The following is a 27,657-nucleotide window of genomic DNA, read 5'->3' as shown; positions in this document are numbered from 1 at the left end:
GCTAGCAGCATAATATCCTGCTGCTAGCAGAACGGTAATAGTCCCCTCAGAGCACTGGTTCTGATGTCAGCAAGAACGTGAGCATCAAGAAACTATGACGCTGATGGGGACACTTTGAGGACTGGTATCTGCTGCCCCCATGTGGATGCATGGGACCCCAGTCAGAGTAGAGACATGAGACCCCAGTCAGAGTAGAGACATGAGACCCCAGTCAGAGTAGAGACATGGGACCCCAGTCAGAGTAGAGACATGAGACCCCAGTCAGAGTAGAGACATGGGACCCCAGTCAGAGTAGAGACATGAGACCCCAGTCAGAGTAGAGACCCCAGTCAGAGTAGAGACATGGGACCCCAGTCAGAGTAAAGACATGAGACCCCAGTCAGAGTAGAGACATGAGACCCCAGTCAGAGTAGAGACATGGGACCCCAGTCAGAGTAGAGACATGGGACCCCAGTCAGAGTAGAGACATGGGACCCCAGTCAGAGTAGAGACATGAGACCCCAGTCAGAGTAGAGACATGGGACCCCAGTCAGAGTAGAGACATGGGACCCCAGTCAGAGTAGAGACATGGGACCCCAGTCAGAGTAGAGACATGAGACCCCAGTCAGAGTAAAGACATGAGACCCCAGTCAGAGTAGAGACATGAGACCCCAGTCAGAGTAGAGACCCCAGTCAGAGTAGAGACATGAGACCCCAGTCAGAGTAAAGACATGGGACCCCAGTCAGAGTAGAGACCCCAGTCAGAGTAGAGACCCCAGTCAGAGTAGAGACATGGGACCCCAGTCAGAGTAGAGACATGAGACCCCAGTCAGAGTAGAGACCCCAGTCAGAGTAGAGACATGAGACCCCAGTCAGAGTAGAGACATGGGACCCCAGTCAGAGTAAAGACATGGGACCCCAGTCAGAGTAGAGACATGGGACCCCAGTCAGAGTAGAGACATGGGACCCCAGTCAGAGTAGAGACATGGGACCCCAGTCAGAGTAGCGACATGGGACCCCAGTCAGAGTAGAGACATGGGACCCCAGTCAGAGTAGAGACCCCAGTCAGAGTAGAGACATGAGACCCCAGTCAGAGTAGAGACATGGGACCCCAGTCAGAGTAGAGACATGGGACCCCAGTCAGAGTAGAGACATGAGACCCCAGTCAGAGTAGAGACATGAGACCCCAGTCAGAGTAGAGACCCCAGTCAGAGTAGAGACATGGGACCCCAGTCAGAGTAGAGACATGGGACCCCAGTCAGAGTAGAGACCCCAGTCAGAGTAGAGACATGGGACCCCAGTCAGAGTAGAGACATGGGACCCCAGTCAGAGTAGAGACATGGGACCCCAGTCAGAGTAGAGACATGAGACCCCAGTCAGAGTAGAGACCCCAGTCAGAGTAGAGACATGGGACCCCAGTCAGAGTAGAGACCCCAGTCAGAGTAGAGACATGGGACCCCAGTCAGAGTAGAGACCCCAGTCAGAGTAGAGACATGGGACCCCAGTCAGAGTAGAGACATGGGACCCCAGTCAGAGTAGAGACATGGGACCCCAGTCAGAGTAGAGACATGGGACCCCAGTCAGAGTAGAGACATGGGACCCCAGTCAGAGTAGAGACCCCAGTCAGAGTAGAGACATGGGACCCCAGTCAGAGTAGAGACCCCAGTCAGAGTAGAGACATGGGACCCCAGTCAGAGTAGAGACATGGGACCCCAGTCAGAGTAGCGACATGGGACCCCAGTCAGAGTAGAGACATGAGACCCCAGTCAGAGTAGAGACATGAGACCCCAGTCAGAGTAGAGACATGGGACCCCAGTCAGAGTAGAGACATGGGACCCCAGTCAGAGTAGAGACCCCAGTCAGAGTAGAGACATGGGACCCCAGTCAGAGTAGAGACATGGGACCCCAGTCAGAGTAGAGACATGAGACCCCAGTCAGAGTAGAGACATGGGACCCCAGTCAGAGTAGAGACATGGGACCCCAGTCAGAGTATAGACATGGGACCCCAGTCAGAGTAGAGACATGGGACCCCAGTCAGAGTAGAGACATGGGACCCCAGTCAGAGTAGAGACCCCAGTCAGAGTAGAGACATGGGACCCCAGTCAGAGTAGAGACATGGGACCCCAGTCAGAGTAGAGACATGAGACCCCAGTCAGAGTAGAGACCCCAGTCAGAGTAGAGACATGAGACCCCAGTCAGAGTATAGACATGAGACCCCAGTCAGAGTAGAGACCCCAGTCAGAGTAGAGACATGAGACCCCAGTCAGAGTAGAGACATGGGACCCCAGTCAGAGTAGAGACATGGGACCCCAGTCAGAGTAGAGACATGGGACCCCAGTCAGAGTAGAGACCCCAGTCAGAGTAGAGACATGAGACCCCAGTCAGAGTAGAGACATGAGACCCCAGTCAGAGTAGAGACCCCAGTCAGAGTAGAGACATGGGACCCCAGTCAGAGTAGAGAACCCAGTCAGAGTAGAGACATGGGACCCCAGTCAGAGTAGAGACATGAGACCCCAGTCAGAGTATAGACATGAGACCCCAGTCAGAGTAGAGACCCCAGTCAGAGTAGAGACATGGGACCCCAGTCAGAGTAGAGAACCCAGTCAGAGTAGAGACATGGGACCCCAGTCAGAGTAGAGACATGAGACCCCAGTCAGAGTAGAGAACCCAGTCAGAGTAGAGACATGGGACCCCAGTCAGAGTAGAGACATGAGACCCCAGTCAGAGTAGAGAACCCAGTCAGAGTAGAGACATGGGACCCCAGTCAGAGTAGAGACATGGGACCCCAGTCAGAGTAGAGACATGAGACCCCAGTCAGAGTAGAGACATGGGACCCCAGTCAGAGTAGAGACATGAGACCCCAGTCAGAGTAGAGACCCCAGTCAGAGTAGAGACCCCAGTCAGAGTAGAGACATGGGACCCCAGTCAGAGTAGAGACCCCAGTCAGAGTAGAGACATGGGACCCCAGTCAGAGTAGAGACATGAGACCCCAGTCAGAGTAGAGACATGGGACCCCAGTCAGAGTAGAGACATGGGACCCCAGTCAGAGTAGAGACATGGGACCCCAGTCAGAGTAGAGACATGGGACCCCAGTCAGAGTAGAGACATGGGACCCCAGTCAGAGTAGCGACATGGGACCCCAGTCAGAGTAGAGACCCCAGTCAGAGTAGAGACCCCAGTCAGAGTAGAGACATGGGACCCCAGTCAGAGTAGAGACATGAGACCCCAGTCAGAGTAGAGACATGGGACCCCAGTCAGAGTAGAGACATGAGACCCCAGTCAGAGTAGAGACCCCAGTCAGAGTAGAGACATGGGACCCCAGTCAGAGTAGAGACATGGGACCCCAGTCAGTAATTTAACATTTTAGTCATTTAGCAGACTCTCTTATAATTCACTTTAGATTATTTATTTGATATGCTAGAAATTATTGGACATGTGCATTTACAATTGGGACTGATGCTGTTTATTACGTTTACTGAGCACTCCTTCCCCAAAAGTATAATGCAAACGTACCAGACCCATCTATTTTGTCACTCCATATTTGCCGTAGCTTATCATAACAAGGAAATATGGCAAAGTTCAGGGTTGTCCCTAGTTACCACAGCCACAAAGTCATAAACCACGCCTATTTCTAAAATGTATCTTGTTAAATTGTAACTTTATACCTAACCTTAACCACACTGCTAACCTTATGCCTAATCCTAACCTCAAATTAAGACCCAAAAGCAAATGTTTGTTTTCATGAATTTTTACGATATAGCCAATTTGGACTTTGTGGCTGTGATAACTAGTGGAAACCAAAGTTCAGTGGCTAGAGACATTGGCCGTGTTCGAGAGCATCAAAACCGTGATGTATCATGGGTAAATTGTGAATGACTGACTGATCTACAAATAATATTGACAAGTTATTTATGATGCAAGGTGATTTGTAGATCACTAAGCCTCGACTTGCCTTTAAAGTCGACTAAAAGGTCGAACGCTCCCATTGTTGCAAGAGGCGAACTTTAGCCACACAATACACTGTAACAAATTCACCATTCCTGTGGAGACGCTTGCGAATAGACAGTGTTTGTGCATTGTACGGGCTTGATTGTGGTTGCATATCTGTAGATAGTTCACGGGCTTGATTTTGGTTGCATATCTGTAGATAGTTTAGCTTCACGTATCGGGTTACTTACTTATTACCACCACAATGCACAGAGTAAAGGTCGTTTTTGGTCATTTATCGCCACGGAACACGTTTAAATCCCACAGTGATCCTATTGTGTCCGGGGCAGAATGTAGTGCTTTCTCCACCAGTCCAGATGATATAGTGGTGGTCCACGGGCTGAGGACTGCTTTCGGCAAGGCTAAAAAAGGATCTTTCAAGGTAAGGAGGACTAATGCCGCGTTCAAAACAACTGGGAACTCGGGAAAAACGAGCTTGACTAGGAAAAATCGATTTGAATGGTCATCCATCTCGGGCCTCTTTCTAGAGCTCCGACTTTCCGAACTGAAGATCACTGACGTCACTGATATGAACATTGGGTCACAGGAGAATTTCCAAAATCCAGAAGAAACCCTGCACTGTTGCAGGTCATTCCCACGGTGAATGTGTCGGCCCGCTACGCCATGAAACCCTGCACTGTTGCAGGTCATTCCCACGGTGAATGTGTCGGCCCGCTACGCCATGAAACCCTGCACTGTTGCAGGTCATTCCCACCGTGAATGTCTCGGCCCGCTACGCTATGAAACCCTGCACTGTTGCAGGTCATTCCCACCGTGAATGTCTCGGCCCGCTACGCCATGAAACCCTGCACTGTTGCAGGTCATTCCCACGGTGAATGTGTCGGCCCGCTACGCCATGAAACCCTGCACTGTTGCAGGTCATTCCCACGGTGAATGTGTCGGCCCGCTACGCCATGAAACCCTGCACTGTTGCAGGTCATTCCCACGGTGAATGTCTCGGCCCGCTACGCCATGAAACCCTGCACTGTTGCAGGTCATTCCCACGGTGAATGTCTCGGCCCGCTACGCCATGAAACCCTGCACTGTTGCAGGTCATTCCCACGGTGAATGTGTCGGCCCGCTACGCTATGAAACCCTGCACTGTTGCAGGTCATTCCCACGGTGAATGTCTCGGTCCGCTACGCTATGAAACCCTGCACTGTTGCAGGTCATTCCCACGGTGAATGTCTCGGCCCGCTACGCCATGAAACCCTGCACTGTTGCAGGTCATTCCCACGGTGAATGTGTCGGTCCGCTACGCCATGAAACCCTGCACTGTTGCAGGTCATTCCCACGGTGAATGTGTCGGCCCGCTACGCCATGAAACCCTGCACTGTTGCAGGTCATTCCCACGGTGAATGTGTCGGCCCGCTACGCCATGAAACCCTGCACTGTTGCAGGTCATTCCCACGGTGAATGTCTCGGCCCGCTACGCCATGAAACCCTGCACTGTTGCAGGTCATTCCCACGGTGAATGTCTCGGCCCGCTACGCCATGAAACCCTGCACTGTTGCAGGTCATTCCCACGGTGAATGTGTCGGCCCGCTACGCTATGAAACCCTGCACTGTTGCAGGTCATTCCCACGGTGAATGTCTCGGTCCGCTACGCTATGAAACCCTGCACTGTTGCAGGTCATTCCCACGGTGAATGTCTCGGCCCGCTACGCCATGAAACCCTGCACTGTTGCAGGTCATTCCCACGGTGAATGTGTCGGTCCGCTACGCCATGAAACCCTGCACTGTTGCAGGTCATTCCCACGGTGAATGTCTCGGCCCGCTACGCTATGAAACCCTGCACTGTTGCAGGTCATTCCCACGGTGAATGTCTCGGCCCGCTACGCCATGAAACCCTGCACTGTTGCAGGTCATTCCCACGGTGAATGTCTCGGCCCGCTACGCTATGAAACCCTGCACTGTTGCAGGTCATTCCCACGGTGAATGTCTCGGTCCGCTACGCTATGAAACCCTGCACTGTTGCAGGTCATTCCCACGGTGAATGTCTCGGCCCGCTACGCCATGAAACCCTGCACTGTTGCAGGTCATTCCCACGGTGAATGTGTCGGTCCGCTACGCCATGAAACCCTGCACTGTTGCAGGTCATTCCCACGGTGAATGTCTCGGCCCGCTACGCTATGAAACCCTACACTGTTGCAGAGAATTTGATATTACCGGCCGCAATTGATATGGTGAAAATACTGTGTGGGGAGGCACAGACACAGAAACTCACATCAATACCTTTGTCAGATAACACTGTTCAACAAATAATTTATGCTCTGAAACCAGTGGTGGAAAAAGTACCCAATTGTCATACTTGGTGTAAAAGTAAAGATACCTTCATAGAAAATGACTCAATTAAAAGTGAAAGTCACCCAGTAAAATACTACTTCAGTAAAAGTATTCAAGTATTTGGTTTTAAATATACTTAAGTATCAAAAGTAAAAGTATAAATCATTTCAAATTGCTTGTATTAAGCAAATCAGATTGCACCATTTTTTAAATTTTTTTATTTATTTACGGATAGCCAGCACACTCAACACCCAGACATCATTTACAAATGAAACATTTGTGTTTAGTGAGTTTAGAGGCAGTAGGGATGTTCTCTTGATAAAAATGTCATGATTACTTTTGGGTGTCAGGGAAAATGTATGGAGTAAAAAGTACATTACTTCTTTAGGAATGTAGTGAAGTAAAAGTCGTCAAAAATATACAAAATGTAAAGTACAGATCCCCAAAATAAACTACTTAAGTAGTACTTTAAACTGTTTTTACTTAAGTACTTTACACCACTGTCAAAAACTCCCCAGCTTCTGCTCTCCAAATGGACATTAGCTGTGAGAGCTGAGATGTCCATGGATGCTATTCACGAGGACATATTGTTCTGTCTCACGATTCCCGAGCATGAAACGGCATGGGGGTGGGATGTTCAGTGGCGTGGCTATATTGACGAAAAACAGATTCCATATGGGATCGAATGGTGGGCTTTTGCATAGATGGGGCATCAGCTATGGCGAGACGGTGGGCAGGCCTCCGCACTCTAGTTATGAATGTGTCTCCCTCTGCCATATGGACGCATTGTATGATACACAGAGAGCGGCTGGTGGCAAAAGAGCTGAGCACAGAACTCTGAGATATACTGCAGCACGTAACTTCAACTGAACTACATCAAACCACCTCCACTGCACTATGTGGAGATGTGGGATCAGAGCAGGTTTTGAACAGTCATCCTACTCTGAATTCCAACTCGGGAACTCGGGCCTCTTTTTAGAGCTCCGACTATCCGACCTGAAGATAACTGACATCATGATTTGACCTCGTATTTTTCAGAGTTCCCAGTTGTCTTGAAAGCACCATAAAACCCATGGTAGGCTACCCTTTGCCAGCTCATATCTGTGTGAAGCTGGATTCAGTGCTCTCGTCCGCATTAAAACCAAATATCGATCGAGGTTGGATGTGACAGCAGAGATGAGGTGCACACTGTCCCCTGACTTTGAGAAGCTCCGACGCGACATGCATCAAGCCACACCCATCTCATTAATGGTGGTGAGATAAGAGACATGATGTCAGACTAATTGACTGTCGTAGCCCCACATTAAAAGTATGTAATGGTGAGTTGAGAAGATAATCAGAAATACTGTTAGAATGTTTTTCAATTGACTGCCATAGCCCCAAATAAAAAAGTAAACATTGGCTGTTACTTACGTAATTTATTTTACAAGGTTGGCTTCGTGAGAATTTTCAGATATCAAAATGGGTTCGTGGGGCAAAAAAGTTTGGGAACCCCTCCCCTATAATGCATTTTGCCATCTGGATTGAAAATGAAATACAGAAATATCAAATCTACATAAGTAGTCAAACCCCTGAGTCAATACATGTTAGAACCACATTCCAGCAACTCCAGTGTGGATTGGGCCTTGTGTTTAAGGTTATAGTCCTGCTGAAAGGTGAATTCATCTCCCAGTGTCTGGTGGACAGCAGACTGAACCAGGTTTTCCTCTAGTCTCCCAGTGTCTGGTGGAAAGCAGACTGAACCAGTCTCCCAGTGTCTGGTGGGAAGCAGACTGAACCAGGTTTTCCTCTAGTCTCCCAGTGTCTGGTGGAAAGCAGACTGAACCAGGTTTTCCTCTAGTCTCCCAGTGTCTGGTGGAAAGCAGACTGAACCAGGTTTTCCTCTAGTCTCCCAGTGTCTGGTGGACAGCAGACTGAACCAGGTTTTCCTCTAGTCTCCCAGTGTCTGGTGGAAAGCAGACTGAACCAGGTTTTCCTCTAGTCTCCCAGTGTCTGGTGGAAAGCAGACTGAACCAGGTTTTCCTCTAGTCTCCCAGTGTCTGGTGGAAAGCAGACTGAACCAGGTTTTCCTCTAGTCTCCCAGTGTCTGGTGGAAAGCAGACTGAACCAGGTTTTCCTCTAGTCTCCCAGTGTCTGGTGGACAGCAGACTGGACCAGGGTTTCCTCTAGTCTCCCAGTGTCTGGTGGACAGCAGACTGAACCAGGTTTTCCTCTAGTCTCTCAGTGTCTGGTGGAAAGCAGACTGAACCAGGTTTTCCTCTAGTCTCCAAGTGTCTGGTGGAAAGCAGACTGAACCAGGTTTTCCTCTAGTCTCCCAGTGTCTGGTGGAAAGCAGACTGAACCAGGTTTTACGAGAAGATTTTGTTCTTAGCTCCATTCTATTTCTCCCTAGTCCTTGCTGATGACAAACATACCCATAACATGATGCAGCCACCACCATGCTTCAACATATGGAGAGTGGTAACCCATAACATGATGCAGCCACCACTACGCTTGAAAAGATGAAGAGTAGTGCTCAGTGACGTGTTGGATTTGATTTGCCCCAAACATAACACTTAGTATTCAGGATATGAAGTTAATTTCTTTGCCCCATTTTTTGCAGTTTTACTTTAGTGCCTTATTGCAAACAGGATGCATGTTTTGGAATATTTTTTATTCTGTCCTTCTTTTCAGTAATTTAGGTTAGTATTGTGGAGTAACTACAATGTTGTTGATCCATCCTCAGTTTTCTTTGGCAATTTTTCTGGGCCTTCCTCTGACACACCGCCTGATATAGAGATCTTGGACGGCAGGGAGCTCGGCCCCAGTGATGTACTGGGCTGTCCGAACCACCCTCTGTAGCGCTTTGCGGTCAAGGGCGGTGCATTTGCCATACCAAGAGGTGATGCAGCCAGTCAAGATGATCCCTGGTGCAACTGTATAACTTTTTGAGGATCCGAGGGCCCATGCCAAATCTTTTCAGCCTTCTGAGGGGGAAGAGGCACTGCCGTGCCCTCTCTTAACGACTATGCAGGTGTGTGTGGACCACGTTAGGTCCTTAGTGATGTGGAAGCCAAGGAACTTGAAGCTCTCGACCCGCTCCACTACAGCCCCGTCGATGTGGATGGGGGCGTGTTCTGCCCTCATTTTCCTGTAGTCCACGATCAGCTCCTTGGTCTTACTGAAGTTGAGAGAGAGGTTGTTGTCCTGGCAACACACTCCCTGTAGGCTGACTCATTGCCGTCTGTGATCAGGCCTACCACCGTTGTCTCGTCAGCAAACTTGATGATGGTATTAGAGTCGTGCGTGGCCACGCAGTCATAGTTGAACAGGGAGTACAGGAGGGGACTAAGCACACACCCCTGAGGGGCCCCTGTGTTGAGGGTCAGCGTGGCGGAGGTGTTTTTGGCTACCCTCACCACCTGGGGGTGGCCCGTCAGGAAGTCCAGGATCCAGTTGTAGCGGGAGGTGTTCAGTCCAGGGTCCCAAGCAAGGTGACCAGCTTGGAGGGCACTATGGTGTTGAACGCTGAGCTGTAGTATATGAACAGCATTCTCACATAGTTATTCCCCCTCTTGTCCAGGTGGGAAAGGGCAGTGTGAAGTGCAATTGAGATACATGCATCTGGTCACAGATACCTTAAAAAAAAAAAGTAGGGGCGTGGATCAGAAAGCCAGTCAGTATCTGGTGTGACCACCGTTTGCCTCATGCGGCGTGACACATCTCCTTCGCATAGAATTGATCAGGCTGTTGATTGTTGTCCCACTTCAATGGCTGTGCGAAGTTGTGGAAACTGGATCATGCTGTCGTACACGTCGATCCAGAGCATCCCAAACATGCTCAATGGGTGACATGTCTGGTGAGTATGCAGGCCATGGAAGAACTGGGACATTTTCAGCTTCCAGATATTGTATACGTATCCTTGCGACATGGGGCTGTGCATTATTATGCTGAAACATGAGGTGATGGCGGTAGATGAATGGCACAACAATGGGCCTCAGGATCTCATCACGGTATCTCTGTGTATTCAAATTGCCATCGATAAAATGCAATTGTGTTCGTTGTCCTTAGCTTATACCTGCCCATACCATAACCCCACCGCCACCATGGGGCACTGTTCACAACGTTGACATCAGCAAACCGTTCGGCCACATAACGCCATACACGTGGTCTGCGGTTGTGTGGCCGGTTGGGCGTACTGCCAAATTCTCTAAAAGTACATTGGAGTTGGCTTATGGTAGAGAAATGAACATTCAATTCTCTGGCAACAGATCTGGTGGACATTCCTGTAGTCAGCATGCCAATTGGACGCTCCCTCAAAACTTGAGATAGCTGTGGCATTGTTGTGTGACAAAACTACACATTTTAGAGTGGCCTTTTACATTTACATTTACGTCATTTAGCAGACGCTCTTATCCAGAGCGACTTACAAATTACACAAGGTGATGGGACATAAACCTAACAACTTCAATGACTCATTTCTCTGAACAGGGGGAAAAAACATCACCAAATTCACTGAGAATATATACAGTATGTTGAACACGTCCCAGCTTTATAGTTCTGGTCAAACATGGAGAACTGACATGGTATACGGGCTGTTGGGGGGTTTGGAGGGTCCATGGGTTAGGGTTAGGGGTTAGGGTTAGGGTTAGGGGTTAGGGGTTAGGGTTAGGGTCAGGGTTAGGGTTAGGGTTAGGGTCAGGGTTAGGGTTAGGGTTAGGGTTAGGGTTAGGGTTAGGGCTTCTGACCATGTCTTAATCATTGTTAAGAGGAGGTTTGGTCCAAATCAGACTTTAGGTACTATAGTTATTTAATATTACAGTGAGGGAAAAAAGTATTTGATCCCCTGCTGATTTTGTACGTTTGCCCACTGACAAAGACATGATCAGTCTATAATTTTAATGGTAGGTTTATTTGAACAGTGAGAGACAGAATAACAACAACAAAAAACGCATGTCAGAAATGTTATAAATTGATTTGCATTTTAATGAGGGAAATAAGTATTTGACCCCTCTGCAAAACATGACTTAGTACTTTGTGGCAAAACCCTTGTTGGCAATCACAGAGGTCAGACGTTTCTTGTAGTTGGCCACCAGGTTTGCACACATCTCAGGAGGGATTTTGTTCCACTCCTCTTTGCAGATCTTCTCCAAGTCATTAAGGTTTCGAGGCTGACGTTTGGCAACTCGAACCTTCAGCTCCCTCCACAGATTTTCTATGGGATTAAGGTCTGGAGACTGGCTAGGCCACTCCAGGACCTTAATGTGCTTCTTCTTGAACCACTCCTTTGTTGCCTTGGCTGTGTGTTTTGGGTGATTGTCATGCTGGAATACCCATCCACGACCCATTTTCAATGCCCTGGCTGAGGGAAGGAGGTTCTCACCCAAGATTTGACGGTACATGGCCCCGTCCATCGTCCCTTTGATGCGGTGAAGTTGTCCTGTCCCCTTAGCAGAAAAACACCCCCAAAGCATAATGTTTCCACCTCCATGTTTGACGGTGGGGATGGTGTTCTTGGGGTCATAGGCAGCATTCCTCCTCCTCCAAACACGGCGAGTTGAGTTGATGCCAAAGAGCTCGATTTTGGTCTCATCTGACCACAACACTTTCACCCAGTTCTCCTCTGAATCATTCAGATGTCCGGGCCTGTATATGTGCTTTCTTGAGCAGGGGGACCTTGCGGGCACTGCAGGATTTCAGTCCTTCACGGCGTAGTGTGTTTCCAATTTGTTTTCTTGGTGACTATGGTCCCAGCTGCCTTGAGATCATTGACAAGATCTTCCCATGTAGTTATCGGCTGATTCCTCACTGTTCTCATGATCATTGCAACTCCACGAGGTGAGATCTTGCATGGAGCCCCAGGCCGAGGGAGATTGACAGTTATTTTGTGTTTCTTCCATTTGCGAATAATCGCACCAACTGTTGTCACCTTCTCACCAAGCTGCTTGGCGATGGTCTTGTAGCCCATTCCAGCCTTGTGTAGGTCTACAATCTTGTCCCTGACATCATTGGAGAGCTCTTTGGTCTTGGCCATGGTGGAGAGTTTGGAATCTGATTGATTGACTGCTTCTGTGGACAGGTGTCTTTTATACAGGTAACAAGCTGAGATTAGGAGCACTCCCTTTAAGAGTGTGCTCCTAATCTCAGCTCGTTACCTGTATAAAAGACACCTGGGAGCCAGAAATATTTCTGATTGAGAGGGGGTCAAATACTTATTGCAAATCAATTTATAAAATTTTGGACATGCGTTTTTCTGGATTATTTTGTTGTTTTTCTGTCTCTCACTGTTCAAATAAACCTACCATTAAAATTATAGACTGATCATTTCTTTGTCAGTGGGCAAACGTACAAAATCAGCAGGGGATCAAATACTTTTTTCCCTCACTGTATATGAATCCTATAAACTGAAATGGCCAATTTGGGTGCAATCAATTAGCTTAATTTCTCAAAGTGTAATTCATCTTTCAAGAAAATAATGTTTCAGAAATGCTCATCGTATCTGCTTCTAACTACAGAAACAATCTGAGATGGTGGCTGTCAAACCTCTTTCTTCTGCTTTGTTAGGTGGAATGACCCATATATAACTCAATGTTCTGTCGCTCTCCGTCTCCCTGACCCATATGTAACTCAATGTTCTGTCGCTCTCCGTCTCCCTGACCCATATATAACTCAATGTTCTGTCGCTCTCCGTCTCCCTGACCCATATGTAACTCAATGTTCAGTCGCTCTCCGTCTCCCTGACCCATATATAACTCAATGTTCTGTCGCTCTCCGTCTCCCTGTGGTCTCCCTGTCTGTCTGTCTGTCTGTCAGGACACTACTCCAGACGAGCTGTTGAGTTGTGTGATGACAGCGGTCCTGGTAGATGTGGGACTGTCACCTGAGAGACTGGGGGACGTGTGTGTGGGTGAGTAATCAGTAGCTAGCTACCCCATAGAAGACCCCTATGATAAGGGTTTGTTACTCATGTGTAATGTACTTTAGCTGTAATGTTTTCTGCCCTCCAGGTAATGTCCTGCAGCCTGGGGCAGGTGCTCTCATGGCCAGAGTGGCTCACTTCCTCAGGTGAGTCTGCCGTACTGTTAGATATGACTCACAGGTATATAGAATGGCACTGAATGGTTTTAACCAGGAACGCATGTCTTTCCCAGTGGGTTCCCAGAGACTGTCCCTGTCTATACCGTCAACAGGATGTGTTCCTCTGGACTACAGGCTCTGCTCAACATCGCAGGTAATAATCCCACAGATTACAGTGTTAGTGTGTAGGCCTATGGAACTAGAAGAACGCCTCAGCACTCCATTCCAGTGTTAGTGTGTAGGCCTATGGAACTAGAAGAACGCCTCAGCACTCCATTCCAGTGTCAGTGTGTAGGCCTATGGAACTAGAAGAACGCCTCAGCACTCCATTCCAGTGTCAGTGTGTAGGCCTATGGAACTAGAAGAACGCCTCAGCACTCCATTCCAGTGTCAGTGTGTAGGCCTATGGAACTAGAAGAACGCCTCAGCACTCCATTCCAGTGTTAGTGTGTAGGCCTATGGAACTAGAAGAACGCCTCAGCACTCCATTACAGTGTTAGTGTGTAGACCTATGGAACTAGAAGAACGCCTCAGCACTCCATTCCAGTGTTAGTGTGTAGACCTATGGAACTAGAAGAACGCCTCAGCACTCCATTCCAGTGTTAGTGTGTAGGCCTATGGAACTAGAAGAACGCCTCAGCACTCCATTCCAGTGTCAGTGTGTAGGCCTATGGAACTAGAAGAACGCCTCAGCACTCCATTCCAATGTTAGTGTGTAGACCTATGGAACTAGAAGAACGCCTCAGCACTCCATTCCAGTGTCAGTGTGTAGGCCTATGGAACTAGAAGAACGCCTCAGCACTCCATTCCAGTGTTAGTGTGTAGGCCTATGGAACTAGAAGAACGCCTCAGCACTCCATTCCAGTGTCAGTGTGTAGGCCTATGGAACTAGAAGAACGCCTCAGCACTCCATTCCAGTGTTAGTGTGTAGGCCTATGGAACTAGAAGAACGCCTCAGCACTCCATTCCAGTGTTAGTGTGTAGGCCTATGGAACTAGAAGAACGCCTCAGCACTCCATTCCAGTGTTAGTGTGTAGGCCTATGGAACTAGAAGAACGCCTCAGCACTCCATTCCAGTGTTAGTGTGTAGGCCTATGGAACTAGAAGAACGCCTCAGCACTCCATTCCAGTGTTAGTGTGTAGGCCTATGGAACTAGAAGAACGCCTCAGCACTCCATTCCAGTGTTAGTGTGTAGGCCTATGGAACTAGAAGAACGCCTCAGCACTCCATCTTTATCAACTATCACACAACCATGATAGAGTTGATTTTGTTAACATGTGTTCTCTCTGTGTTCCAGGAGCCATCAGGAGTGGGTCATACGACATGGGTCTTGCCTGTGGGTTAGTATAGTCTCCTGTTTTAACCTCGTATGCCTTAAGAATGGATCATATTTCACTATTAATATACAGTATAGAACTTGAACCTATAACCTGCCGACACAGTCCCGGTTCCTAAACATCTACTGCTACGTTGTGTTGTCCCCAGAGTGGAGAGCATGTCTCTGCGTGATGCTGGGGAACCAGGCGACGTGAGCCCCAGACTGATGGACTATGAGAAGGCTAGAGACTGTGTTATACCTATGGGGTAAGGTTGTGCATAACCATTTTATATGGACTACTCAGTGAATTATGGATTTGCATCTACAAATCTACCGGCAATGTCGTTGACAAAGGCTGATTAGAAAGTTTCACAGAGAATTTGAAATGTAGGTTGGGTATTGCTAGTTTGCAACAACGTATCCAGATAATGCTAGGTCAGTGTGTTATTCCCCTGTTCCTCTGGACACATTACAGTAACAGTTATAATATATACTGAACAAAAATATAAAGGCAACATGTAAAGTGTTGGTCTCATGTTTCATGAGCTGAAATAAAAGATCCCAGAAATGTTTCAAACGCACAAAAACCTTATTTCTCTCAAAGTTTGTGCACAAATTTGTTTACATCCCTGTTAGTGAGCGTTTCGCCTTTGCCAAGATAATCCATCCACCTGACAGGTGTGGCATATCAAGAAGCTGATTAAACAGCATGATCAGTACACAGGTGCACCTTGTGCTGGGGACAATAAAAGGCCACTCAAATTTTGAGGCAGTGTGCAATTGGCATGCTGACTGAAGGAATGTCCACCAGAGCTGTTGCCAGAGAATTGAATGTTAATTTCTCTACCATAAGCCGCCTCCAACGTTGTTTTAGAAAATCTGGCAGTACATCCAACCAGCCTCACAACCTCAGACCACGTGTAACCACGCCAGCCCAAGACCTCCACATCTGGGATCGTCTGAGACCAGCCAACCGGACAGCTGAGGAAACTGTGGGTTTCAACAACCGAATAATTTCTGCACAAACTGTCAGAAACCGTCTCAGGGAAGCTCATCTGAGTGCTCGTCGTCCTCACCAGGGTCTTGACTTGACTGCTGTTCGGTGTTGTAACCACTTCTGTGGGCAAATGCTCACCTTCGATGGCCACTGGCACGATGGAGAAGTGTACTCTTCACAATGAATTTATTTCAATTGACAGATTTCCTTATATGAACTGTAACTCAGTAAAATACTTTAAATTGTCACATGTTGCGTTTATATTTTTGTTCAGTGTGGAATGTTTTCCTGTTCCTCTGAACACATTACATACACACACACAATAACATACACACACGTACACATGGAGTTTGTACTGTAGATATGTGGTAGTAGAGTAGGGGCCTGAGGGCACACACTTAATATGTTGTGAAATCTGTTGTCAATGCATTTTAATGTATAACTGCCTTAATTTTGCTGGACCCCAGGAAGAGTAGCTGCTGCCTGGGCAGGAACTAATGGGGATCCATAATAAACCCCAGGAAGAGCAGCTGCTGCCTTGGCAGGAACTAATGGGGATCCATAATAAACCCCAGGAAGAGTAGCTGCTGCCTTGGCAGGAACTAATGGGGATCCATAATAAACCCCAGGAAGAGTAGCTGCTGCCTTGGCAGGAACTAATGGGGATCCATAATAAACCCCAGGAAGAGTAGCTGCTGCCTTGGCAGGAACTAATGGGGATCCATAATAAACCCCAGGAAGAGTAGCTGCTACCTTGGCAGGAACTAATGGAGATCCATAATAAACCCCAGGAAGAGTAGCTGCTGCCTTGGCAGGAACTAATGGGGATCCATAATAAACCCCAGGAAGAGTAGCTGCTGCCTTGGCAGGAACTAATGGGGATCCATAATAAACCCCAGGAAGAGTAGCTGCTGCCTTGGCAGGAACTAATGGGGATCCATAATAAACCCCAGGAAGAGTAGCTGCTGCCTTGGCAGGAACTAATGGGGATCCATAATAAACCCCAGGAAGAGTAGCTGCTGCCTTGGCAGGAACTAATGGGGATCCATAATAAACCCCAGGAAGAGTAGCTGCTGCCTTGGCAGAAACTAATGGGGATCCATAATAAACCCCAGGAAGAGTAGCTGCTGCCTTGGCAGGAACTAATGGGGATCCATAATAAACCCCAGGAAGAGTAGCTGCTGCCTTGGCAGGAACTAATGGGGATCCATAATAAACCCCAGGAAGAGTAGCTGCTGCCTTGGCAGGATCTAATGGGGATCCATAATAAACCCCAGGAAGAGTAGCTGCTGCCTTGGCAGGAACTAATGGGGATCCATAATAAACCCCAGGAAGAGTAGCTGCTGCCTTGGCAGGAACTAATGGGGATCCATAATAAACCCCAGGAAGAGTAGCTGCTGCCTTGGCAGGAACTAATGGGGATCCATAATAAACCCCAGGAAGAGTAGCTGCTGCCTTGGCAGGATCTAATGGGGATCCATAATAAACCCCAGGAAGAGTAGCTGCTGCCTTGGCAGGAACTAATGGGGATCCATAATAAACCCCAGGAAGAGTAGCTGCTGCCTTGGCAGGAACTAATGGGGATCCATAATAAACCCCAGGAAGAGTAGCTGCTGCCTTGGCAGGAACTAATGGGGATCCATAATAAACCCCAGGAAGAGTAGCTGCTGCCTTGGCAGGAACTAATGGGGATCCATAATAAACCCCAGGAAGAGTAGCTGCTGCCTTGGCAGGAACTAATGGAGATCCATAATAAACCCCAGGAAGAGTAGCTGCTGCCTTGGCAGGAACTAATGGGGCTCCATAATAAACCCCAGGAAGAGTAGCTGCTGCCTTGGCAGGAACTAATGGGGATCCATAATAAACCCCAGGAAGAGTAGCTGCTGCCTTGGCAGGAACTAATGGGGATCCATAATAAACCCCAGGAAGAGTAGCTGCTGCCTTGGCAGGAACTAATGGGGATCCATAATAAACCCCAGGAAGAGTAGCTGCTGCCTTGGCAGGAACTAATGGGGATCCATAATAAACCCCAGGAAGAGTAGCTGCTGCCTTGGCAGGAACTAATGGGGATCCATAATAAACCCCAGGAAGAGTAGCTGCTGCCTTGTCAGGAACTAATGGATCCATAATGAAAACAAATACAAGTAAAAATTACATTAGCAACAGTTAGAATACAGAATGTTTTTCTGACCTTGGCCCCATGCAGCATTCATTCTACTGACTCCGATTAGTCTCACAGTGGAACACATATACACAGTCTCACTCTCACTCTCACACACACACACACACACACACACACGTCTCTCTGTGGGACTGACTGCAGTGGTGGGATGTCGTCTGTGTTGATAATGTTCCTGGCCTGGGCTGTGGTGTGTGTCATCATATAATAATCTGTGTGTTTTGGCGGCAGCATCACCTCAGAGAACGTGGCAGAGAGGTTCGGTATCTCCAGAGAGAAGCAGGATGCATTTGCCTTCAGCTCTCAGCAGAAGTAAGCTGTTATCACATACATGTATGGAGTGTCCCAAATGGCACCCTATATAGTACACTCCTTTAGACCAGAGCCCTATAGTGGGTTATATGGGTTAGTAGTGATCCCAAATGGCACCCTATATAGTACACTCCTTTAGACAGAGCCCTATAGTGGGTTATATGGGTTAGTAGTGATCCCAAATGGCACCCTATATAGTACACTCCTTTAGACAGAGCCCTATAGTGGGTTATATGGGTTAGTAGTGATCCCAAATGGCACCCTATATAGTACACTCCTTTAGACCAGAGCCCTATAGTGGGTTATATGGGTTAGTAGTGATCCCAAATGGCACCCTATATAGTACACTCCTTTAGACCAGAGCCCTATAAATAATAAAATAAATAAATAATATGCCATTTAGCAGACGCTTTTATCCAAAGCGACTTACAGTCATGCGTGCATACATTTTTGTGTATGGGTGGTCCCGGGGATCGAACCCACTACCTTGGCGTTACAAGCGCCGTGCTCTACCAGCTGAGCTACAGAGGACCCTATAGTGGGTTATATGGGTTAGTAGTGATCCCAAATGGCACCCTATATAGTACACTCCTTTAGACAGAGCCCTATAGTGGGTTATATGGGTTAGTAGTGATCCCAAATGGCACCCTATATAGTACACTCCTTTAGACCAGAGCCCTATAGTGGGTTATATGGGTTAGTAGTGCACTATAAAGGGAATCGGGTGTCATTTGGGACACAGGGATGTATTCAGTGCCATGTTATTCCAGACAATCTCTAACTCTCAGCCTCCTCCCAGGGCCAGCCAGGCTCAGAAGCTGGGGATATTTGACCAGGAGATCTGCCCGGTAACCACAAAGGTTGTCGATGAGGACGGCTCTGAACGTACGGTTACCGTAACCAAGGACGATGGGATCCGGCCCGGTACTACGCTGGCGGGGCTGACCAAACTCCGAGGGGCTTTCAAACCTAACGGCAGCACCACCGCAGGTGGGGAGATCGAACACACACACACACACACGCACACACACACACACACACGCACACACACACGCACACACACACACACACACGCACACATTCCCCTTCTCTCTGCCCCAGCTGACGTTGGCCTCTCCCCTGGTCCAGGTAACTCCAGCCAGGTGAGTGACGGTGCAGCAGCGGTGCTGGTGGGTAGGAGGTCCGTAGTGGAGTCCCTGTCCCTGCCAGTGCTGGGGGTGCTGAAGGCCAGTGCTGTGGTGGGCGTGCCCCCTGACGTCATGGGTATCGGACCAGCATACGCCATCCCTGCTGCTCTGAGGCAGGCCGGTGAGTACAGACCACAGATCTTTACATTTACATTTTACATTTTAGTCATTTAGCAGACACTCTTATCCAGAGCGACTTCCAGTTAGTAGGTGCATACATTTTTCATACTGGCCCCCCGTGGGAATCGAACCCACAACCCTGGCGTTGCAAGCGCCATGCTCTACCAACTGAGCTACAGGAGGGCTTGGATTATGTGGACGTGTGTATGAACGTTTTCTATATGTTAGTGCACATGACATTTGGTTCTGGGATGCCGGACGCCTTTGATTTATCTGTTCTGCTAAACGAACTCCATTATCTCCTCAGGACTGACCATAGCTGATATCGATGTGTTTGAAATCAACGAGGCGTTCGCCAGCCAGGTGAGTCTCTAACTGGATTCAGAGGATTACTACCTTGGAGACAGACAGGTTTTCCTTTGAGAGTGAAGACTGGTCCCTCTCTAAGTTTCAAGGACCTTATTGCTTTTCTAAAACGGTTTCCAACCTATTTAAAAGAAGATGAACTACATGTTTTTATATAAAAAACATTTTATTTAATTCTTCCACCAGATGATTTAGTCCGGGCAAAAGCCAGTTGTTGGTTCTGAAGTTGCTAACCAAACAGGCTGGTCTTTAATTCTATTCTCATGTTTTGACCCAGTCGTTAATTCTATTCATTCCACGTTGCTATGCTAAACACGTTGCTATGCTAAACAAATCATTGGCGTGTAGCTAGCTAGCAGAGATTCAATGGTGATGAGAGAAAAGAACGTCAATAAAAAGTGATTTATTAAATAATTTATAAATAGGCAAAAACCAGCTGATTGTCAAGTCAATAAGATAATTATGGAGGATAGCTAGGCTAAGACTAGCATTAGAGCAAGGAGTCCACCTGTGGTACTGTAGCTAGGCTAAGACTAGCATTACTTCTCCTTTGCTAGCTAGCTAGCCAACTAAAGCTAACACACAATCACATCCAGCAGCTGTATGTTTGTTTTACCTTAGTTTCTATTGCCATTTCTTTGAATATGTCCATGAATGATCCTGGATCAGAGAAGCTGTCAGTCTCGTCAAGGTGGAGATTGTGGTGGAGAATGCTCCCCCGAAAAACGTCAAGGTGTTGCACAGGGCAGATAGGCATTTACATTTACATTTTACATTTTAGTCATTTAGCAGACGCTCTTAACCAGAGCGACTTACAGGAGCAATTAGGGTTAAGTGCCTTGCTCAAGGGCATATTAACGTCATTTAGCAGACGCTCTTAGCCAGAGCGACTCACAAATTGGTGCGTTCACCCTATAGCCAGTGGGATAACCACTTTACAATTTGGGGGGGGGGGTTAGAAGGAATACTTTAGCCTATCCCAGGTATTCCTTAAAGAGGTGGGGTTTCAAATGTCTCCGGAAGGTGGTGAGTGACTCCGCTGTCCTGGCGTCGTGAGGGAGCTTGTTCCACCATTGGGGTGCCAGAGCAGCGAACAGTTTTGACTGGGCTGAGGGGGAGCTGTGCTTCCGCAGAGGAAGGGGAGCCAGCAGGCCAGAGGTGGATGAACGCAATGTCCTCGTTTGGGTGTAGGGACTGATCAGAGCCTGAAGGTACAGGGGTGCCGTTCCCCTCACTGCTCCAAAGGCAAGCACCATGGTCTTGTAGCGGATGCGAGCTTCAATTGGAAGCCAGTGGAGTGTGCGGAGGAGGGGGGTGACGTGAGAGAACTTGGGAAGGTTGAACACCAGACGGGCTGCGGCATTCTGGATGAGTTGTAGGGGTTTAATGGCACAGGCAGGGAGCCCAGCCAACAGCGAGTTGCAGTAGTCCAGACGGGAGATGACAAGTGCCTGGACCAGGACCTGCGCCGCTTCCTGTGTAAGGCAGGGTCGCACTCTCCGAATGTTGTAGAGCATGAACCTGCAGGAGCGGGTCACCGCCTTGATGTTGGCGGAGAACGACAGGGTGTTGTCCAGGGTCACGCCTAGGCTCTTCGCACTCTGGGAGGAGGACACAGCGGAGTTGTCTACCGTGATGGCGAGATCATGGAACGGGCAGTCCTTCCCGGGGAGGAAGAGCAGCTCCGTCTTGCCAGGGTTCAGCTTGAGGTGGTGATCCGTCATCCATACTGATATGTCTGCCAGACATGCAGAGATGCGATTCGCCACCTGGTGATCAGAAGGGGGAAAGGAGAAGATTAGTTGTGTATCGTCAGCGTAGCAATGATAGGAAAGGCCATGTGAGGATATGACAGAGCCAAGTGACTTGGTGTATAGGGAGAAAAGGAGAGGGCCCAAAACCGATCCCTGGGGGACACCAGTGGTGAGAGCACGTGGTGCGGAGACAGCTTCCCGCCACGCCACTTGGTAGGAGCGACCGGTCAGGTAGGACGCAATCCAGGAGTGAGCCGCGCCGGAGATGCCCATTTCGGAGAGGGTGGAGAGGAGGATCTGATGGTTCACAGTATCAAAGGCAGCAGACAGATCTAGAAGGACAAGAGCAGAGGAGAGAGAGTTAGCTTTAGCAGTGCGGAGAGTCTCTGTGACACAGAGAAGAGCAGTCTCAGTTGAATGACCAGTCCTGAAACCTGATTGGTTTGGATCAAGAAGGTCATTCTGAGAGAGATAGCAAGAGAGTTGGCTAAAGACGGCACGCTCAATAGTTTTGGAAAGAAAAGAAAGAAGGGATACTGGTCTGTAGTTGTTGACATCAGTGGGGTCGAGTGTTGGTTTTTTGAGAAGGGGAGTAACTCTCGCTCTCTTGAAGACGGAAGGGACATGGCCAGCGGTCAAGGATGAGTTGATCAGCGAGGTGAGGTAGGGGAGAAGGTCACCGGAGATGGTCTGGAGAAGGGAGGAGGGGATGGGGTCAAGCGGGCAGGTTGTTGGGCGGCCTGCAGTCACAAGTCGCAGGATCTTATCTGGAGAGAGAGGGGAGAAAGAAGTCAAAGCATAGGGTAGGGCAGTGTGAGCAGGACCAGCAGTGTCATTAGGCTTAACAAACAAGGATCGGATGTCGTCAACCTTCTTTTCAAAGTGGTTGACGAAGTCATCCACAGAGAGAGAGGAGGGGGGGAGGGGGGGGGGAGGATTCAGGAGGGAGGAAAATGTGGCAAAGAGCTTCCTAGGGTTAGAGGCAGATGCTTGGAATTTAGAGTGGTAGAAGGTGGCCTTAGCAGCAGAAACAGATGAAGAAAATGTAGAGAGGAGGGAGTGAAAAGATGCCAGGTCGGCAGGGAATTTAGTTTTCTTCCATTTCCGCTCCGCTGCCCGGAGCTCTGTTCTGTGAGCTCGCAATGAGTCATCAAGCCACGGAGCTGGAGGGGAGGACCGAGCCGGCCGGGAGGATAGGGGACACAGAGAGTCAAAGGATGCAGAAAGGGAGGAGAGGAGGGTTGAGGAGGCAGAATCAGGAGATTGGAGGGAGAAGGATTGAGCAGAGGGAAGAGATGATAGGATGGAAGAGGAGAGAGTAGTGGGAGAGAGAGAGCGAAGGTTGCGGCGGCGCATTACCATCTGTGTAGGGGCAGAGTGAGTAGTGTGGGAGGAGAGTGAGAGAGAAAAGGAAACAAAGTAGTGGTCGGAGACTTGGAGGGGAGTTGCAGTGAGATTAGTAGAGGAGCAGCATCTAGTGAAGATGAGGTCAAGCGTATTGCCTGCCTTGTGAGTAGGGGGGGACGGTGAGAGGGTGAGGTCAAAAGAGGAGAGGAGTGGAAAGAAGGAGGCAGAGAGAAATGAGTCAAATGTGGACATAGGGAGGTTGAAATCCCCCAAAACTGTGAGGGGTGAGCCATCCTCAGGGAAGGAACTTATCAAGGCGTCAAGCTCATTGATGAACTCTCCAAGGGAACCTGGAGGGCGATAGATGACAAGGATATTAAGCTTAAATGGGCTAGTGACTGTGACAGCATGGAATTCAAATGAGGAGATAGACAGATGGGTTAGGGGAAAAATTGAGAATGTCCACTTGGGAGAGATGAGGATTCCTGTACCACCACCCCTCTGACCAGATGCTCTCGGGGTATGCGAGAACACATGGTCAGACGAGGAGAGAGCAGTAGGAGTAGCGGTGTTTTCAGTGGTGATCCATGTTTCCGTCAGCGCCAGGAAGTCGAGGGACTGGAGGTTGGCATAGGCTGGGATGAAGTCAGCTTTGTTGGCAGCAGAACGGCAGTTCCAGAGGCTGCCTGCGACCTGGAACTCCACGTGGGTGGTGCGTGCAGGGACCACCAAATTGGAGAGGCAGCAGCCACGCGGTGTGGTGCGTTTGTGTAGCCTGTGCAGAGAGGAGAGAACAGGGATAGGCAGAGGCATAGTTGACAGGCTGTAGCAAATGGCTACAAAAATGCAGAGGAGATCGGAATGAAATGGGCTAAGCATCTGGGAGTGGAGAGAGCAGGGCCTCCCTCACCAAATCTTCTAGCTCGGAAACTAAAATTGTTTCACTGAACCACCCGAACAAAAACTCTCCCAACTTCCGCCTTTGGAAATCAGAATTGTTGTGAACCACAGCGGTTCAATGTTTAAAGGAGTAGACTCAACCCACTTTGTTCAGCTAGCCAACTATGACTCCATAGCCAACTAGCAGACTAGCATCCACACAGTGAGGCTTATATTAACCCCCGCTGTACCAAACCAAAATGCTAGGCTAGTAGCATGGGGAAACACTTTTTGGGTTACTACATGATTCCATATGTGTTATTTCATAGTTTTGATGTCTTCACTATTATTCTACGATGTAGAAAATAGTAAAAATAAAGAAAAACCCTTGAATGAGTAGGTGTGTCCAAACGTTTGACCGGTAGTGGATCTATCTAATCTATCGATCTATCTAATCGGTGGTAACCCTGTGCCTGCCAGGCTGTGTACTGGTAGTGGATCTATCTAATCGGTGGTAACCCTGTGCCTGCCAGGCTGTGTACTGGTAGTGGATCTATCTAATCGGTGGTAACCCTGTGCCTGCCAGGCTGTGTACTGGTAGTGGATCTATCTAATCGGTGGTAACCCTGTGCCTGCCAGGCTGTGTACTGGTAGTGGATCTATCTAATCGGTGGTAACCCTGTGCCTGCCAGGCTGTGTACTGGTAGTGGATCTATCTAATCGGTGGTAACCCTGTGCCTGCCAGGCTGTGTACTGGTAGTGGATCTATCTAATCGGTGGTAACCCTGTGCCTGCCAGGCTGTGTACTGGTAGTGGATCTATCTAATCGGTGGTAACCCTGTGCCTGCCAGGCTGTGTACTGGTAGTGGATCTATCTAATCGGTGGTAACCCTGTGCCTGCCAGGCTGTGTACTGGTAGTGGATCTATCTAATCGGTGGTAACCCTGTGCCTGCCAGGCTGTGTACTGTGTGGAGAAGCTGGGGATCCCCCTGGAGAAGGTGAACCCTAACGGAGGAGCCATCGCTCTGGGTCACCCTCTGGGCTGCACAGGGGCCCGCCAGGTTGTCACCCTGCTTAACGAACTCAAACGCAGGGGCAGGAGGTAAGGCTATGTGTCTAGTCTTATCGTATTTCCTCTTGTCCTATAGCTATCCTTGCTTATCATAACCCATGTTGTGTTCCCCAGGGCCTATGGTGTGGTGTCCATGTGCATCGGAACAGGGATGGGAGCTGCAGCAGTGTTTGAGTACCCTGGACCTTAGAGGGAGCTGATCAATAATAATATTGATGAAGGGCTGAAACGGCTGCAACATAATCAGCTGTTGATTAGCCATTGAGGTGTTCCTGCCCTCACTATTGAGTATTAACAGTTTCATTTATGATTAATCAGAGTGCATGGATGAGAACTGACTGATTAATCATTCTGTAGATTACTGTATGTTAATGCCTTACAAAGTCTGATGAAAAGCGCCTTGCATCGTTGCTCTTTTGATATACCGCTGTACAAATCAACCTGTAAATAATCTGTGATTTTGTATGAAATGTTCAATGTTAGGGGCTGAAATGGTGATATGGAATAACATGGGGTAGAATAGTTAGATGGTGATATGGAATATAGTGGCGCGCAGGTCAGCAGTTTGTTCACCCACACCCGTCCACAATTGCTAATAACCCATCTGCAACCGCCCGACTATATGTGATAAAGACTATATGTGATAAAGTGAAAATCTGAGGACCGCACCCGACCCGACCCGACCCGACCCGACCCGAACCCGCTGTGCTCCAGTCAGACTGCAGAATGGATTTTTGTTGTTGCCTGATTTAGATATGTTTCTGCTTATAATTTCCAACATTTTGCTATTTTGTTAGTCAACTTGTCTATAATTAGATACATGTAGCTTCTCTTCTGTCATTATATGTTGCCCCAGAATACTAAATAAACCTTTACTCAGCAGAATAATGTGTAATGGATTATAGAATGAATACTTCAATCTAGTTGACATCGGTAAAGTTCTCTCTGTCATCTTTCGTGGAGCAAAGACGTTTAGGGACTGGGGAGAAAATACAATAACGGGATAGAGGGCCTCCCAGTGGTCTGAGGCCCTGCCTCCCAGTGGTCTGAGGCCCTGCCTCCCAGTGGTCTGAGGCCCTGCCTCCCAGTGGTCTGAGGCCCTGCCTCGCAGTGGTCTGAGGCCCTGCCTCCCAGTGGTCTGAGGCCCTGCCTCCCAGTGGTCTGAGGCCCTGCCTCCCAGTGGTCTAAGGCCCTGCCTCCCAGTGGTCTGAGGCCCTGCCTCCCAGTGGTCTAAGGCCCTGCCTCCCAGTGGTCTAAGGCCCTGCCTCCCAGTGGTCTAAGGCCCTGCCTCCCAGTGGTCTAAGGCCCTGCCTCCCAGTGGTCTGAGGCCCTGCCTCGCAGTGGTCTGAGGCCCTGCCTCCCAGTGGTCTGAGGCCCTGCCTCCCAGTGGTCTGAGGCCCTGCCTCCCAGTGGTCTGAGGCCCTGCCTCCCAGTGGTCTGAGGCCCTGCCTCCCAGTGGTCTGAGGCCCTGCCTCCCAGTGGTCTGAGGCCCTGCCTCCCAGTGGTCTGAGGCCCTGCCTCCCAGTGGTCTAAGGCCCTGCCTCCCAGTGGTCTGAGGCCCTGCCTCCCAGTGGTCTGAGGCCCTGCCTCCCAGTGGTCTAAGGCCCTGCCTCCCAGTGGTCTGAGGCCCTGCCTCCCAGTGGTCTGAGGCCCTGCCTCCCAGTGGTCTGAGGCCCTGCCTCCCAGTGGTCTGAGGCCCTGCCTCCCAGTGGTCTAAGGCCCTGCCTCCCAGTGGTCTGAGGCCCTGCCTCCCAGTGGTCTGAGGCCACTAGAGATCCTGGTTCGAATCCAGGCTCTGTCGCAGCCGGCCGCAACCGGGAGACTCATGATAAATTAAATTGATAAAGACAGCACCTCTAAAGATGGTATCTAACTGAGCATTGCAGTAAGCATTGCATTCTCTCAGTTGAACTGTAGCTCAGTTGGTAGAGCATGGCGCTTGCAACGCCAGGGTTGTGGGTTCGTTTCCAACGGGGGGCGAGTATGAAAACTGTATGCACTCACTAACTGTAAGTTGCTCTGGATAAGAGTGTCTGCTAAATGACTCCAATGTAAGATGCAGAAATAAATAAATCATATTTCTCCACTCCTGTTCCCAAGTCCAAATTCTGCCTGCATTTGGTGTATCATTTTACTGCAAGAAATGCTTAATTCTGCAGGAGAGATTATTAAGGCTATTCGCATGGAACTAGTATTCCTAGAGAACGTTCTTTCTCTTTTTTTCGATCATTTGACTTTTATGACGGAAGCCTGGAGGTTTTCTTTCTAGTCCAGGCGATAAGCTACACTGATAACCCGAGCTTGGTTCCTACGTTTCCAAACCATCTTTGGTATAGTGTCGCCATCTTTGGTATAGTGTCGCCATCTTTGGTATAGTGTCGCCATCTTTGGTATAGTGTCGCCATCTTTGGTATAGTGTCGCCATCTTTGGTATAGTGTCGCCATCTTTGGTATAGTGTCGCCATCTTTGGTATAGTGTCGCCATCTTTGGTATAGTGTCGCCATGATATTTGAATTGAGGAAGTGTGATCATAATCATTAGGATATTTTAGCGATCCGCAGCCTCCCAGCCTTCAGATGTCAGCTAAACAGCTAACTTGCACTTGATATGCGTTTTTAGGCTATGGATGAGAAAGGGAACTTGTTCCAAATGTGTAGCTCTGTAGTGTGCTGCTTTGCCATCTATTAACAGCAAGGATTGCATTAAATAGGCGCAATATTTTTTATGATACATTTGGCAATGTTCAATTCATTCGCACAAAACGTATAAACTAAAGCATTCACTGTGAACGTTGATACATGTAGACCCTTCATAT

General features: G+C 48.8%; 1 protein-coding gene across 1 annotated transcript; it reads left to right on the top strand.

Moving 5' to 3' along the window:
* Positions 1-3,966: 3,966 nt before the first annotated feature.
* acaa1 (acetyl-CoA acyltransferase 1) lies at positions 3,967-26,927 on the top strand. Its single transcript, XM_084193101.1, has 12 exons — positions 3,967-4,348; positions 13,045-13,138; positions 13,239-13,296; positions 13,383-13,462; positions 14,607-14,649; positions 14,795-14,893; positions 18,035-18,115; positions 18,915-19,105; positions 19,244-19,423; positions 19,730-19,785; positions 24,726-24,871; positions 24,956-26,927. The coding sequence occupies exons 1-12, from the start codon at positions 4,172-4,174 to the stop codon at positions 25,029-25,031; spliced, it is 1,281 nt and encodes a 426-aa protein (XP_084049227.1). The 5' UTR covers positions 3,967-4,171; the 3' UTR covers positions 25,032-26,927.
* Positions 26,928-27,657: the final 730 nt, after the last annotated feature.

The sequence above is a fragment of the Coregonus lavaretus genome, assembly GCF_964263955.1.
Source record: "Coregonus lavaretus genome assembly, contig: HAP1_SCAFFOLD_322, whole genome shotgun sequence".
Lineage (NCBI taxonomy): Eukaryota > Metazoa > Chordata > Actinopteri > Salmoniformes > Salmonidae > Coregonus > Coregonus lavaretus.
This window is presented reverse-complemented; position numbering and strand designations above follow the sequence as displayed.